The sequence below is a fragment of the Astyanax mexicanus genome, chromosome 12, assembly GCF_023375975.1.
Source record: "Astyanax mexicanus isolate ESR-SI-001 chromosome 12, AstMex3_surface, whole genome shotgun sequence".
NCBI lineage: Eukaryota > Metazoa > Chordata > Actinopteri > Characiformes > Acestrorhamphidae > Astyanax > Astyanax mexicanus.
This window is the reverse complement of record NC_064419.1, coordinates 4,712,730-4,723,774: the sequence shown is the minus strand read 5'-3', so window position 1 is coordinate 4,723,774 and position 11,045 is coordinate 4,712,730. Positions and strand designations below refer to the sequence as shown.

Below are 11,045 nucleotides of genomic sequence, written 5' to 3'. Positions count from 1 at the left end.
TAAAGTCGTAATGTTATAAGAATTAAGTCGTAATATTTTGAGATGTTGAGTAATTAACGGTTTAGGTCTGCAGTTAGCAGAATGCTACTTTGTGGGTTACAGCAGGCTATTAGCTTCCATAAACTGTTAGCCACATTAGCCTTGTAGCTTTAACTCACAAATAAACACCTGTGGAAACTGTGGAAATGTAATTGTCAACTCTCTCCTGTATTCTCTCTCTCTCTCTCTCTCTCTCTCTCTCTCTCTCTCTCTCTCTCTCTCTCTGGTTGGTTGTTGTTTCTCTAACTGCTTGTCAGAGGAGATTCTCGGCAGGCCGTATCTGCAGTGGTTTGGTGCGTGTACAGATTTGGTGGACAGTGCGCTGTCACATGCATGTCTTTCGCTGTCAGTCACTCTGGGAATCCGGCGCCCTCATAAACGCTCTCGGTGAGGCGTTCCACGTCGTTCACAGTTCTCCTCCATCTGCATCTCAGCTGCCCAGACCATCTTCATCCGGGAACGGCGCTCATCGCTCACATTGGCTACAGTCTGCGGTTCATATTAAACATGTTCTCGTGTCAATTTAGCCGATTTGTCACGTCTCTGAATCGGTTTGATTTTTATCTCTAGTTTTAATATGTACAGCTGTGTTGGATAAACCAGGGGTTCTCAGCCTTTCCACCTCACGACCATCCTGTTCATAACTGGAAAGTGTAATTTCACATTATTTTAAAACAGTTATGGTTGGGTACTGTGGTGGGATGAAGGTGGGTACTCTGGGTATTACTGAAAAATGAGAATTCCTTAAAAAAAAATTATTACACAGAGAAAATAAAAACACCCCATACAAGCTTAGCATGATCACGCCTGTGTTGTAACATAAGTTTTTCACTAGGCTCAGTTTTTCTTGTGCACACAACAATAACACAACAATAAGCTCCTTTTTCAGTGACCAAAAACAGCGTTTTCTTGTGGACGGGAGTTCAAAATGGCAAAATCCTGCATTTTTAAAAACAGTACCACTCTAAATTTTGGAGACACTCTTATGAACTTATCCTGTGCAACAGAGGTAACTCTTGGGAGCCCTATTTTAGCTATCTATAGGCGAGTGTCTCAGCAGAGGAAACATTCACACTGTGAAAGTGTATGAGCAGGTCATTCACAGGAACAGAAATGTTATTTTGTATTTTATTTTGTATAATTTTGTATTATTATTTATAAAAGTGACCAGAGTGTGTGCTGAAGGCTGAAGTCTTAAGCACTGTAGTCACAGGTGAATTCAATATTCTGGTGATTTGCTTCCTGTAGGTGCCATGTGCAGAGTCAGGTGATCAGTGTAAGTTTGTGATGTCGTGGTGTGGTGCATTCTGGGTGATGTAGTCTGGAGATTGAAGATCACAGGAAGAGCTGAGTGCAGAAGGGACAGGTGTGCTTTTAGCGCCAGGCATGACATTTAAAGACAACATGGAAGCCTTTATAGCCTTTATAGTCAAGTATGTGTTGGTATTTTGAAAATTGCATTATTTGTACACATTGCATTACAAAGTATTAAGGTACCTCGTTAATTGATACCTCATTAATTTATATATAGTGCATTACATAAGTCATAAAACCATGGTTTTTACTATATATCAGATTTCCACATATAAATAAATGTAGATAATGCTGTAGTACAGATTACAGCAACATTTCTATCTCTGTATGGACAGAAATATTTTTAAAGTTTAAAACTAAGGGGAAGAAATCTCTGAAATATGTGTTTACATGACCTCAGGTAGGCTAATTATTTTCTATTGTCTTCCATTATTTAGCTGGTTTATCCTTGTAGCTCTGGTGCAAAACTAAAATAGAAACTTCAGACACCAAACACTTACTTCTTCACTATATTTGGGTTAAAAGAAAAGGTTGTGCACATTTTATTTATAGCTAAATCATCAGTTAAAGAGAGAGAGAGAGAGAGAGAGAGAGAGAGAGGAGCCTGAAGGAGACTGTGATGTGGAAAAGTTAAATTCTGGTACTTTTTCCCAACATTATGGATTTTGTCTGCGTTCAGGTAAGCGTGAGCATTAGGACGGCGTGGGATTGCTGGAGGATTTCATCACCAGCGTCTATGTATCTGGATCAAACAGACTCCTGACCCAAAGCTTTATCAAAACAGTCTGCAGTTTTCACACAATACACAAAAACAGTCTGAAAAGCAGCATCAGATGTGCAGGCCGCCAGCAGACGAGCACTTCTAACACACACGCCACTCACCAGAAGTTTCAGGGCGTCTGGATGTTCAAAACGATTTATTTATGTTGGACATGTTGTCAGTTTGTGATAACTTAAAGGACTCACACCATGGAAAATCATGTTTTATCGTGTTTTTGATTTAAAAAGTTTCTTAGCTGTGTGAGGATTGGTGAAGTGTAAAAATCTAATTGAAAAGGGCACATCTGGTCAAAAGATTAACTGCGAATAGTTAAGCAACTTTAGCATGGATATTACGCAACACATCCACTAGAGGGATATTCAGAGTTTCTGACAATAGAGGATAGAGTTACAGGTTTAAGGTTTGGCCACTAAAATGTGCTTTTTTTGGCAACTTTTAAAATTGAATTGTGTCTACCAAAAAGCCTTCAACCTCAACCTACAAACCTCTGTTTACTTTGTTTACTACTGAGACAAACCAAAGCTACTACAGTCCAGTATCATACTACAGTATCATATAACAGACGAGCACAGTGATATTTGAGAAGTGTAATGAAGTTTATAGGATTTACAGAAAGTGTGCAATAATTCTTTAAACTAAATTAAACTAAATTTGAGCACCCTTGTCTTTTGTTGTTCTGAATAATGTAAGCACTAATTATTGGAACACAAAACGTGTTTATTAAGCTCATTGACCCTTGACCTACAGTGCATTCACACATGTGAATCCTGAGAATTATGAAAAAGGGTCAAAGAGTCAATCGCAAGTTTTTCTCCTTTTTGCATATTCTCTGAACATGGGCAACATGGGAGCCTCAAAACAAAACTCTCAAATGACCTGAAAACAAAGATTGTTCAACTTCATGGTTTAGAAGAAGGATAGAAAAAGCTCAATAATCTCAGAAATTCAGCTGTCAGTTTCCACTGTGAGGAAACAGAGTGAGGAAATGGAAGAAACACAGGCACAGTTCTAGTTAAGACCTGAAGTGGCAGAACAAGAAAAATCTCAGATAAGCAGAGGAGAAGGATGGTGAGAACAGTCATAGTCAACCCACAGACCTTTAGAGCTCCAAAGACCTACAACATCACCATCCTGCTTCAGATGGAGTCACTGTGCATCATTCTACTATTTACTATTCACTATTCAGCGCACTTTGCACAAGGAGAGGCTGTATGAGAGAGTAATGCAGAAGAAGCCTGTTCTGAGCACACGCCACAAACAGAGTCGCTTGAGGTATGCTAAAGCTAAAGCACATTTGAACAAGCCAGCTTGAGGCAGCATTTTGGAATAAGGTGCTGTTGGACGGATAAAACTAAAATTGAGTTCTTTGAAGGGCGGTTATTATTTATGCATGGCGGAAAAAGAACACAGCATTCCAAAACAAACACTTTACAGCTCCCCACAGTAAAATTAGGTGGTGGTTCATCATGCTGTGGGGCTGTGTGATCAGTACAGGTACTGGAATCTTGTTGAACTTGAACTTGGTCTCATGGATTTCAGTCAAAACAACGACCGTAAACAGTAAAAAACTGACTACTGACTGTTGCTTATCTATTCGCAGTAACAGAAATGTTGTCCAGCGTACTGAACATTTACAGACTCGTCTCTTTAAGAGTCTCCATCTCTGTGGGCCCCGACCTGCTGAGCTCCTGGGAGGGTCACTTAGGTCAGTGTTAAAAGGAAGAGATTCTCTCATCCTCCATTCCTGCTTTTACATAACTGTGCTATCTAATATGAAACATGGCATCTCTGTGCCGGGGCCCCGGGGAGCACGGCTCCAGAGCTCAGGGGTTATATTTAAACTGTTAGGAGGACCACTGGCAGCGCTGCAGCCCAGCACACAGCAAAAGCCCAAGTCATCTTCTTCAATAATGCAGAAACACACATGTGACTGGCACATGGCCATGCATATTAAAACCGATCAGCTCAGCAGGCAGGAACACACACACACACACACACACATACACACACAGGTACATTTACTCACTCCCGAGCAGCTCCCAGGGAGTTCATAATGGTAAGTAGGAGGGCTGGCCTGGAGTGTGTCTTCATCTCCAGGTTGAAGCATCTCCACTGTGAGATTATGACACTGTGAAAAGCCATTAAAGGGTTAATCTGATGAGTTTTTAATGTCTGACTCACAAACAGCAGTTTTATTCTGTGTGATGAACTGTCCAGACATGGTTGAGACAGAGACTAACATGCTTTATATAACATATCATGCAAACATGACATTTATCAGACGGGGTTATATTATGCACGTCTCGAGCTGCTGCTATTCTTGAACTGGGGCTATTCGTGGAACAGTCCTGAATTCTTTATCTGATAATAAAAAGTGATGAACGTCTTTCAATAATAATAATGTGAACTGCATAATAACATTCCCTAAAGCTCTGTCTCCACCTAGTGTTCAGAAGCGTTATAGACAACAGGAACAATCAGGACATATAAGAGGCACATTTACTGATCTTTGTAAATTTGTAAATTGTGTGTGAAACTTTAACATTATCTTTTAAATAAGTATAATAAAAAAGACTTTTGGGAAAAATGTAAAAAATGAAAAAGTTATTTTCTCAGTTACTTAGTCTGATATTTCCATTTTTGCACAACCTTGTAACAAAAGAAGGTTTAAATTATACCTCTATAATTTTGTTACAAAATGCAGAAATTTGAACAGAAGCGTTTTTCATTAAATTCAGTGTGAAATTTAAATATATATATATTTTTACAATACTTTTAATTTTCCATTTTATTTCATTTTAGATAATTTGTTTTCCTTAAAGGCCCCGGCAGTGTGTAAACGGCGAAAATATAAGAAAAAAACATTGGGGTGTGAACAAACTAAAATGGAAATTAACAACAAAAAAAAAAGAAGAAAAAAAAAACGTATTGTAAAAAATATATATAATTAAAAAAAAATAGGTGTGCTGTAAAAGTATACTGAAAATCTGAATTCCAAGATTTTATTTTAATATATTGGTTAGGTAAGGAAATTCCTCTATAATTATGATGACCCTTTATTTGACCACAAGGAGAGGCAGACTTATATAATTATATACACACTTGGCAAATGTTCGACTAATAAAGAATAAGAATGGTTATAAATTCATTGATATTTTGAAGTTTTTCAGTTTTATTTGTATCCCACTTTTTTCTGTTGGTTTGCTTGTTTAGATTTTTGTTTTGTTATTATTATGTTATATATATATATATATATATATATATATATATATATATATATATATATATATATATATATATATATATATATATATATATATATATATTGGTTGTATAAGCTGTGAATTTGACCTAATTTTGTGTCTATTTCATTATGCTGGACTGTATTATATAAAAAATAATTAATAAAGAAGTTTCTGGAAGCAGCCCCTGGATTCAGCGCCTCTCTCAAACGCTTTCTCCGTGTTCTGCGCATTAATATGACGTCACCTTTAGCCGCACGGAACCACACGTGTGTGTATGTTGGGCTGCTAACCGTCTGAATTAGAGCAGATTTTCCTGTTTTATCGAGGGTTTTATTGTATCGTGTTAATGGAGGAGAGAACCGTGTGACCGCAGATTCAGGTAAAACTCTGATTTTTGTTTATTAGAGGGTTTTAACTAAGATTACTTACCGTCGGTCCTCAGATAAACAGACCGAAGGCTGCTTTCACACCTAGCTAACGTGTTTGGTCCGGTGTTCTGTCGAGTTGTGCTACCTTGTCAAACTGGGCTACCCTAGTGTTTATGTAAGTGTAAAAATACAAAAGATATTAAGGCATGTTTCCAGTAGAAGTCCCAGTAGATGTAGCTAGTGCATTTGGATTGCATAAATCACTGTATTATGGTTAAATCATGACTATTACAAACTGCTTTTGTAATGTATATATGATTATATGTTGTTATTAATTACCATATGCACTTTTGTGCAATGACAGTGAGTCCAGGTTGTTGTATGCACAAAACAAAAAACAGAAAACAAACGCCAAGTCCTGCTGGAAAATGAAATCCACATCTCCATAAAAGTTCAGCAGTGGGAAGCATGAAGTGCTGTAAGAATTTGTGGACTGTGTTGTTTTGGTCCTTCAGCAAAAATAGGTAAAATGACTTCGTATAATAAAAGTCTGTGAGGTTTAAAGCCTAGTTTTAGAATTGGTTACAAGTGTAAACACTTGTACCATAAATAAGATAATTTCCATAATATTTAGGTAACATTACGAGGCTGGAGGCAGCTAATTCCGGTTGTAGTCAGGTCGTATGGATCAGTGATGTTAACAGATGATAATTATTCCAAAGTAGAGTAACTGGTATGCTATTTTCTAATTTTACCTCTGTTTTTTTTCTTCAGTTTTATTGCTTTAAGTTCCCCAAAGATTATAAAACATTTTTTTTTCTCTCCCATTTTCCAAGGCTAAAAGAATCCCTGAAGCATGTAAGTGTAGTGATAATGTAAAATTAAAAAATGTCCTTCCTCTCTGCAGTCATGGCTGAGAAAGAAGAAAGCACTGTGGAGATGGAGGAAACAAACACAAACAGCAGAGCTGAAGATGAGGAATTGGCTGATGGAAAGGAAGATGGGCTGGAACAGGAGGAGGTGGAATGTGCTAACCTAGAGGAAGGTGGAGGGGATGAGGATGAGGATGAAGATGATGATGATGATGAAGATCAGATAGATAATGAGAGCAAGAAAAAGACTGACCAGGACAAGGGGAAGAAGTGTGTCCCGGGCATTGTGTACCTGGGCCACATTCCCCCGAGACTGAGGCCCAAGAACCTGCGGATCATGCTGGGTGCTTACGGAGAGATCGGGAGGATCTTCCTCCAGCCTGAAGGTGAGAATAATAGAGGAGAGGAGAGAAGCAAAGCTGCTTTATTGTGCATCTCTTCAGCTATTTCTTTGTATATGAGCAGTTTATGTGTGAAGGGTGTTTTTTTTGTGTAACTGAGTGAAAACTTCAGCTACACCAACAGTCTTTTATTGTATACAGTCAGTATTGCTGCACATTATTTTGTCTTAGGGATGTTTCACAAATGCACTTTAAAATATGCATATAGAAGATGGGAATTATGGGCATTATCAGATTTTTTAAAAATCTATCTATCTATATAAAATTACCAATTTTTTGGCATGTGAATGCACAAGCATCAACATATTATTGAAGCTGCTATTTTGAGATAAAAATACTAAATATTGCTGCTTTAAGTAAATGTGTCTTACGTGCATATTGTGAAAGTTCCTGACCAAGACTTTCTTTGCATTTTTCTTGTTTCAGTTGATTAATTTGGATAATAAATGTTTTATACAGTAATTGTTTTGCATGTTCTGAGACTTATAGTGAGGATGTTTTATTCTAGATCACTCTGTAACGAGAAAGAAGAGAAAAGCTGGCAACAATGGGAAGAATTTCATTGAAGGCTGGGTGGAGTTCAGAGATAAACGTGTCGCTAAGAGAGTCGCAGCCAGTCTGCACAACACGCCCATGACCAACCGCAAGAGGAGCCAGTTCATCAGCGACCTCTGGTCCCTTAAAGTAGGTGATAAGTTCATTTACTCATCATGATCTTTACTGCAGGGGCTGTTTGAAGGTCAGGGCAGTAGTTTCAAAACTACTTAGTTTTGAAACCAGTACATTTATACTTTTACTTAGAGTTTAATCTACAGAGTTCTTTCCTGAAAACTGTTTGAGTAATTAAAGCACTTCCATTTATTCACAGTAAGCTTAGATTTCCCAATTTCTCCAGCACTCCAACCTCTAACCACTAGCGGCTCCTCCTAGGTAGCTTGTTTTAACACGGTTAGCATGCAGACCACAGTTGAATATACTTAGCCTCTGAATGGCGAAGTAGCTAGCGCTTAGCGGCTAATGCTGCTCCAGCAGTGCTAGCCGGGGTTAACAGCAAGCTGGTAATACACACCTCTAAATGGTGAAAGAGCTAGCACTTACCGTGGTTAGTGGCTAGTAGTGCTAATGCTGCTCCAGCAGTGCTAGTCGGGGTTAGCAGCAGACTACAAGCCGATAATACTTACCTATGAATGGCAAAAAAAAGCTAAGAGTTTAGCACGGTTAGTGGGTAATGCTAATGCTAATGGCAATACTGCTCCAGCTTCGGTGCCTCACGCTAAACTGAAACTCCTTTACAACTCTGTACTTCAGTGAAGTGCGTTTACATAAGGCGCACCGGAATATACGGCTCAGTGTCGATTTTGGGGGAAAATCAATAGTGTGGAAATATGGTATTAGGAAATAGACAAATATTTAGCTGTCTTTGTTTCTAATGAATGTATGAAACTCTCATTTTAATATTAATTTTGCTACAGAAATATATTAAAATGAAAAAATAAAAAAATAAAGGTTTTGTCATACCGCCAATAATATCCTGAAATGATGTTAGGACCATATCTCCCACCCTTATTTGCCCCCCTTTCGTCCACCAGTGCTTCCAGTGCTTGTTTATTTGTAATATGTCTATACATGTGGTTTTTAGCTCATAACTGACTTTTTATTTCCCTGTTGGTTGTTTTTTTCTGCAGTATCTGCACAGGTTCCAGTGGTGCCACCTGAGCGAGAGGCTGGCGTACGAGCAGACGGTCTATCACCAGCGCATGAGGACCGAAATCTCACAAGCCAAGCGCGAGACCAACTTCTACCTGGCCAGCGTGGAGAAGAGCCAGACGCTGGACCGGCTGAGAAAGAAGAAGCAGAAGAAGGGCGAGGCCGTGCAGGACAAGAGCTGGGACTTCACGCAGCGGAGAACGGAGGATGAAATGAGGCTGGAGAAGATGAAGAAGAAAGGCCTGTCCAAAAAGAACCTGCAGAAAGCTCAGGAGAAGAGCAAAGCCATTCAGGAGAAAGCCCAGTCCAATGTGTCTCTGCTGGCTAAGATCTTCAGCAGTGGAAGATCTAAGGACTGAAGGATTGTTTATAGAATTTAAAGTGAGAACTGTACACAGACTTGTACTTGTAGATGACTTTCAGTGTATTTGTACTTATTTCAAGAAAGAAAACTTCCAAGACAGACTTTGAGTAAAAAGATTTTTGGTATAGTATGATATAATCCCAGATACTTGATGAAACAAAGGAAATAAGATCTATAGAAAATATATATTTAAAAATATGTCAGTTGTTTTCTCTTGCCTTTTAGAACATGATTTAAGTGTGAAGAAAAAAAAACATTATTTCTAATGTATTGTCCATTTAAAACAGTTGATTCTAAAGGCTGCAATGCATAAAACATTTATTCATGTATGAAAATACATTTTGCTTATTTCTCATCTCCATTTATACAGTCTTATAATCATTATTTAGAGGGTCTTAAGTTTATATAGGACCATGACCATTTAAAAAACATTTAATTGCACATGTTCTAATGAATGCATTCAGCTACTTTAACTTGCAGCACCCATTTGTTCTTAATTCATCTTAGTTCTTAATTTAAATGTTATTTTTTCGATCTTTTTTAATTGTAAATGCTCGGCTGGCATAAAAAAAAAATAGGGTTACCCTAATTTATTCCAAAGTGAAAATAAATGTAGGTAGGTTGATTGATTGATTTAATTACTAAATTAGCCAAATTAGACTTTTCGTCATTTCGTGTTTAAAGGATATTGTGACAAGGATTCAGTCAAAGCAGAGTTGGGTTGGGTTTAAAAAAAATAAATAAAAAATTCCAGGCCAGTTCTTAAAAGATATTATGTGTTTTTATTTGATAGAAGTGATAACAGCCTTTTTATAAGCAACAACATTGTTAAAGTAACACGTATATATGTAGAAAGGTTGGAAAAAAATACATTTATTTTTTAGAATATGCTACTGTATGAAAATCCAAGGCAATCAGTCAGTTTGAATTATGAATTTCTGTACATACTGTAATTAAAATACATGAACATAATGCACGTGTGGATAAAACACAGTACACTAAACGAATAAAGAACAGTCAGTGGTTGATACTCTTGGGTGATGACATCTGTGATGTAGTCTGTAGTTTATTGAGGAGAAAATGTTAATTCCTCATTATTAGTACTTACTGTTGTGCATCTTACTGTACATTTACACTACCAGTCAAAAGTTAGGACACACCTCCTGATTCCTTGTTTTTATTTATTCCACACATTGTAAATGAATACTGAAGTCATCGAGACTATGAAGAAACAAATATAGTAGCTTAAAAGTGATAAACAAACCAAAATACTGAGTTTCTGAGGCTGGTAACTCTGATGAACTTATCCTGTACAACAGAGGAAACTCTTGCTCTTCCTTTCCTATGGCAAACCTGATGAGTGCCAGTTTCATCATTCATTAGTAGTTGTTGCTTCTCATAATCTGGATTAGAACATTATTTAAATATTCACAATTCACTGTATACCTGTAACTCTACCTCTTCACTACTTTACTTTAACTGATGCTCTCAAACACTTTAAGAGACAAGAAATTCAAGTAATTAACTCTTGATGAGTTCAGCACAGCTGTTAACTGAAAGCCTGAATTCCAGGTGACTCTACTTCATAAAGCTGACTGAGAAAATCCAGCAGAGATGTGCAAAATTGTTTAAATCTAAGCAAGAGGTGCTACTTTGAAGAATCTAAAATATAGAACTATAAAATATTCATACCTGTCAATTTTTAGATTTAAAAATAAGGGATATTTTCCTCTGTCCGCTTAAAGTCGTCCCACCAGCCCAACGAAGGTTCAGTATCCCTTCCATTTTAAGACAGGTATTTTTAAGCAGCTATCAGACAAATCTCATCACAGTTTACATGATTAGCCTACCGTTACCTTTCTTTTAGAAAAATCGCTGTATATCCAGATCTGTTTTAACATCAGCAGCTCCAACTAGCTGCCTGAACTCAGCGACGAGGGGCTTCCCCACACTG

General features: G+C 37.5%; 1 protein-coding gene across 2 annotated transcripts; it reads left to right on the top strand.

Annotated features, from left to right (window-relative positions):
• The first annotated feature begins 5,604 nt into the window (after positions 1–5,604).
• On the top strand, positions 5,605–10,121 carry abt1 (activator of basal transcription 1). 2 transcript variants are annotated; one of them, XM_022670185.2, is made up of 4 exons: positions 5,605–5,758; positions 6,655–7,005; positions 7,529–7,704; positions 8,706–10,121. In XM_022670185.2, exons 2-4 carry the CDS (start codon positions 6,657–6,659, stop codon positions 9,084–9,086), a joined length of 906 nt encoding a protein of 301 aa, XP_022525906.2. In that variant the 5' UTR covers positions 5,605–5,758; positions 6,655–6,656; the 3' UTR covers positions 9,087–10,121. The 2 variants fall into 2 exon arrangements, with proteins under 2 accessions (XP_022525906.2, XP_049341958.1); XM_049486001.1 differs by having other exon boundaries at positions 5,610–5,758; positions 6,584–7,005.
• Positions 10,122–11,045: the final 924 nt, after the last annotated feature.

Bases quoted from the DNA above. Each gene is read 5' to 3' on its own strand.
- abt1 (XM_049486001.1), top strand. From the start codon at position 6,636: ATGTCCTTCCTCTCTGCAGTCATGGCTGAGAAAGAAGAAAGCACTGTG. The intron at 7,006-7,528 runs GTGAGAATAATA...GTTTTATTCTAG, and splicing joins GATCTTCCTCCAGCCTGAAG to ATCACTCTGTAACGAGAAAG. The intron at 7,705-8,705 runs GTAGGTGATAAG...TTTTTTCTGCAG, and splicing joins GCGACCTCTGGTCCCTTAAA to TATCTGCACAGGTTCCAGTG.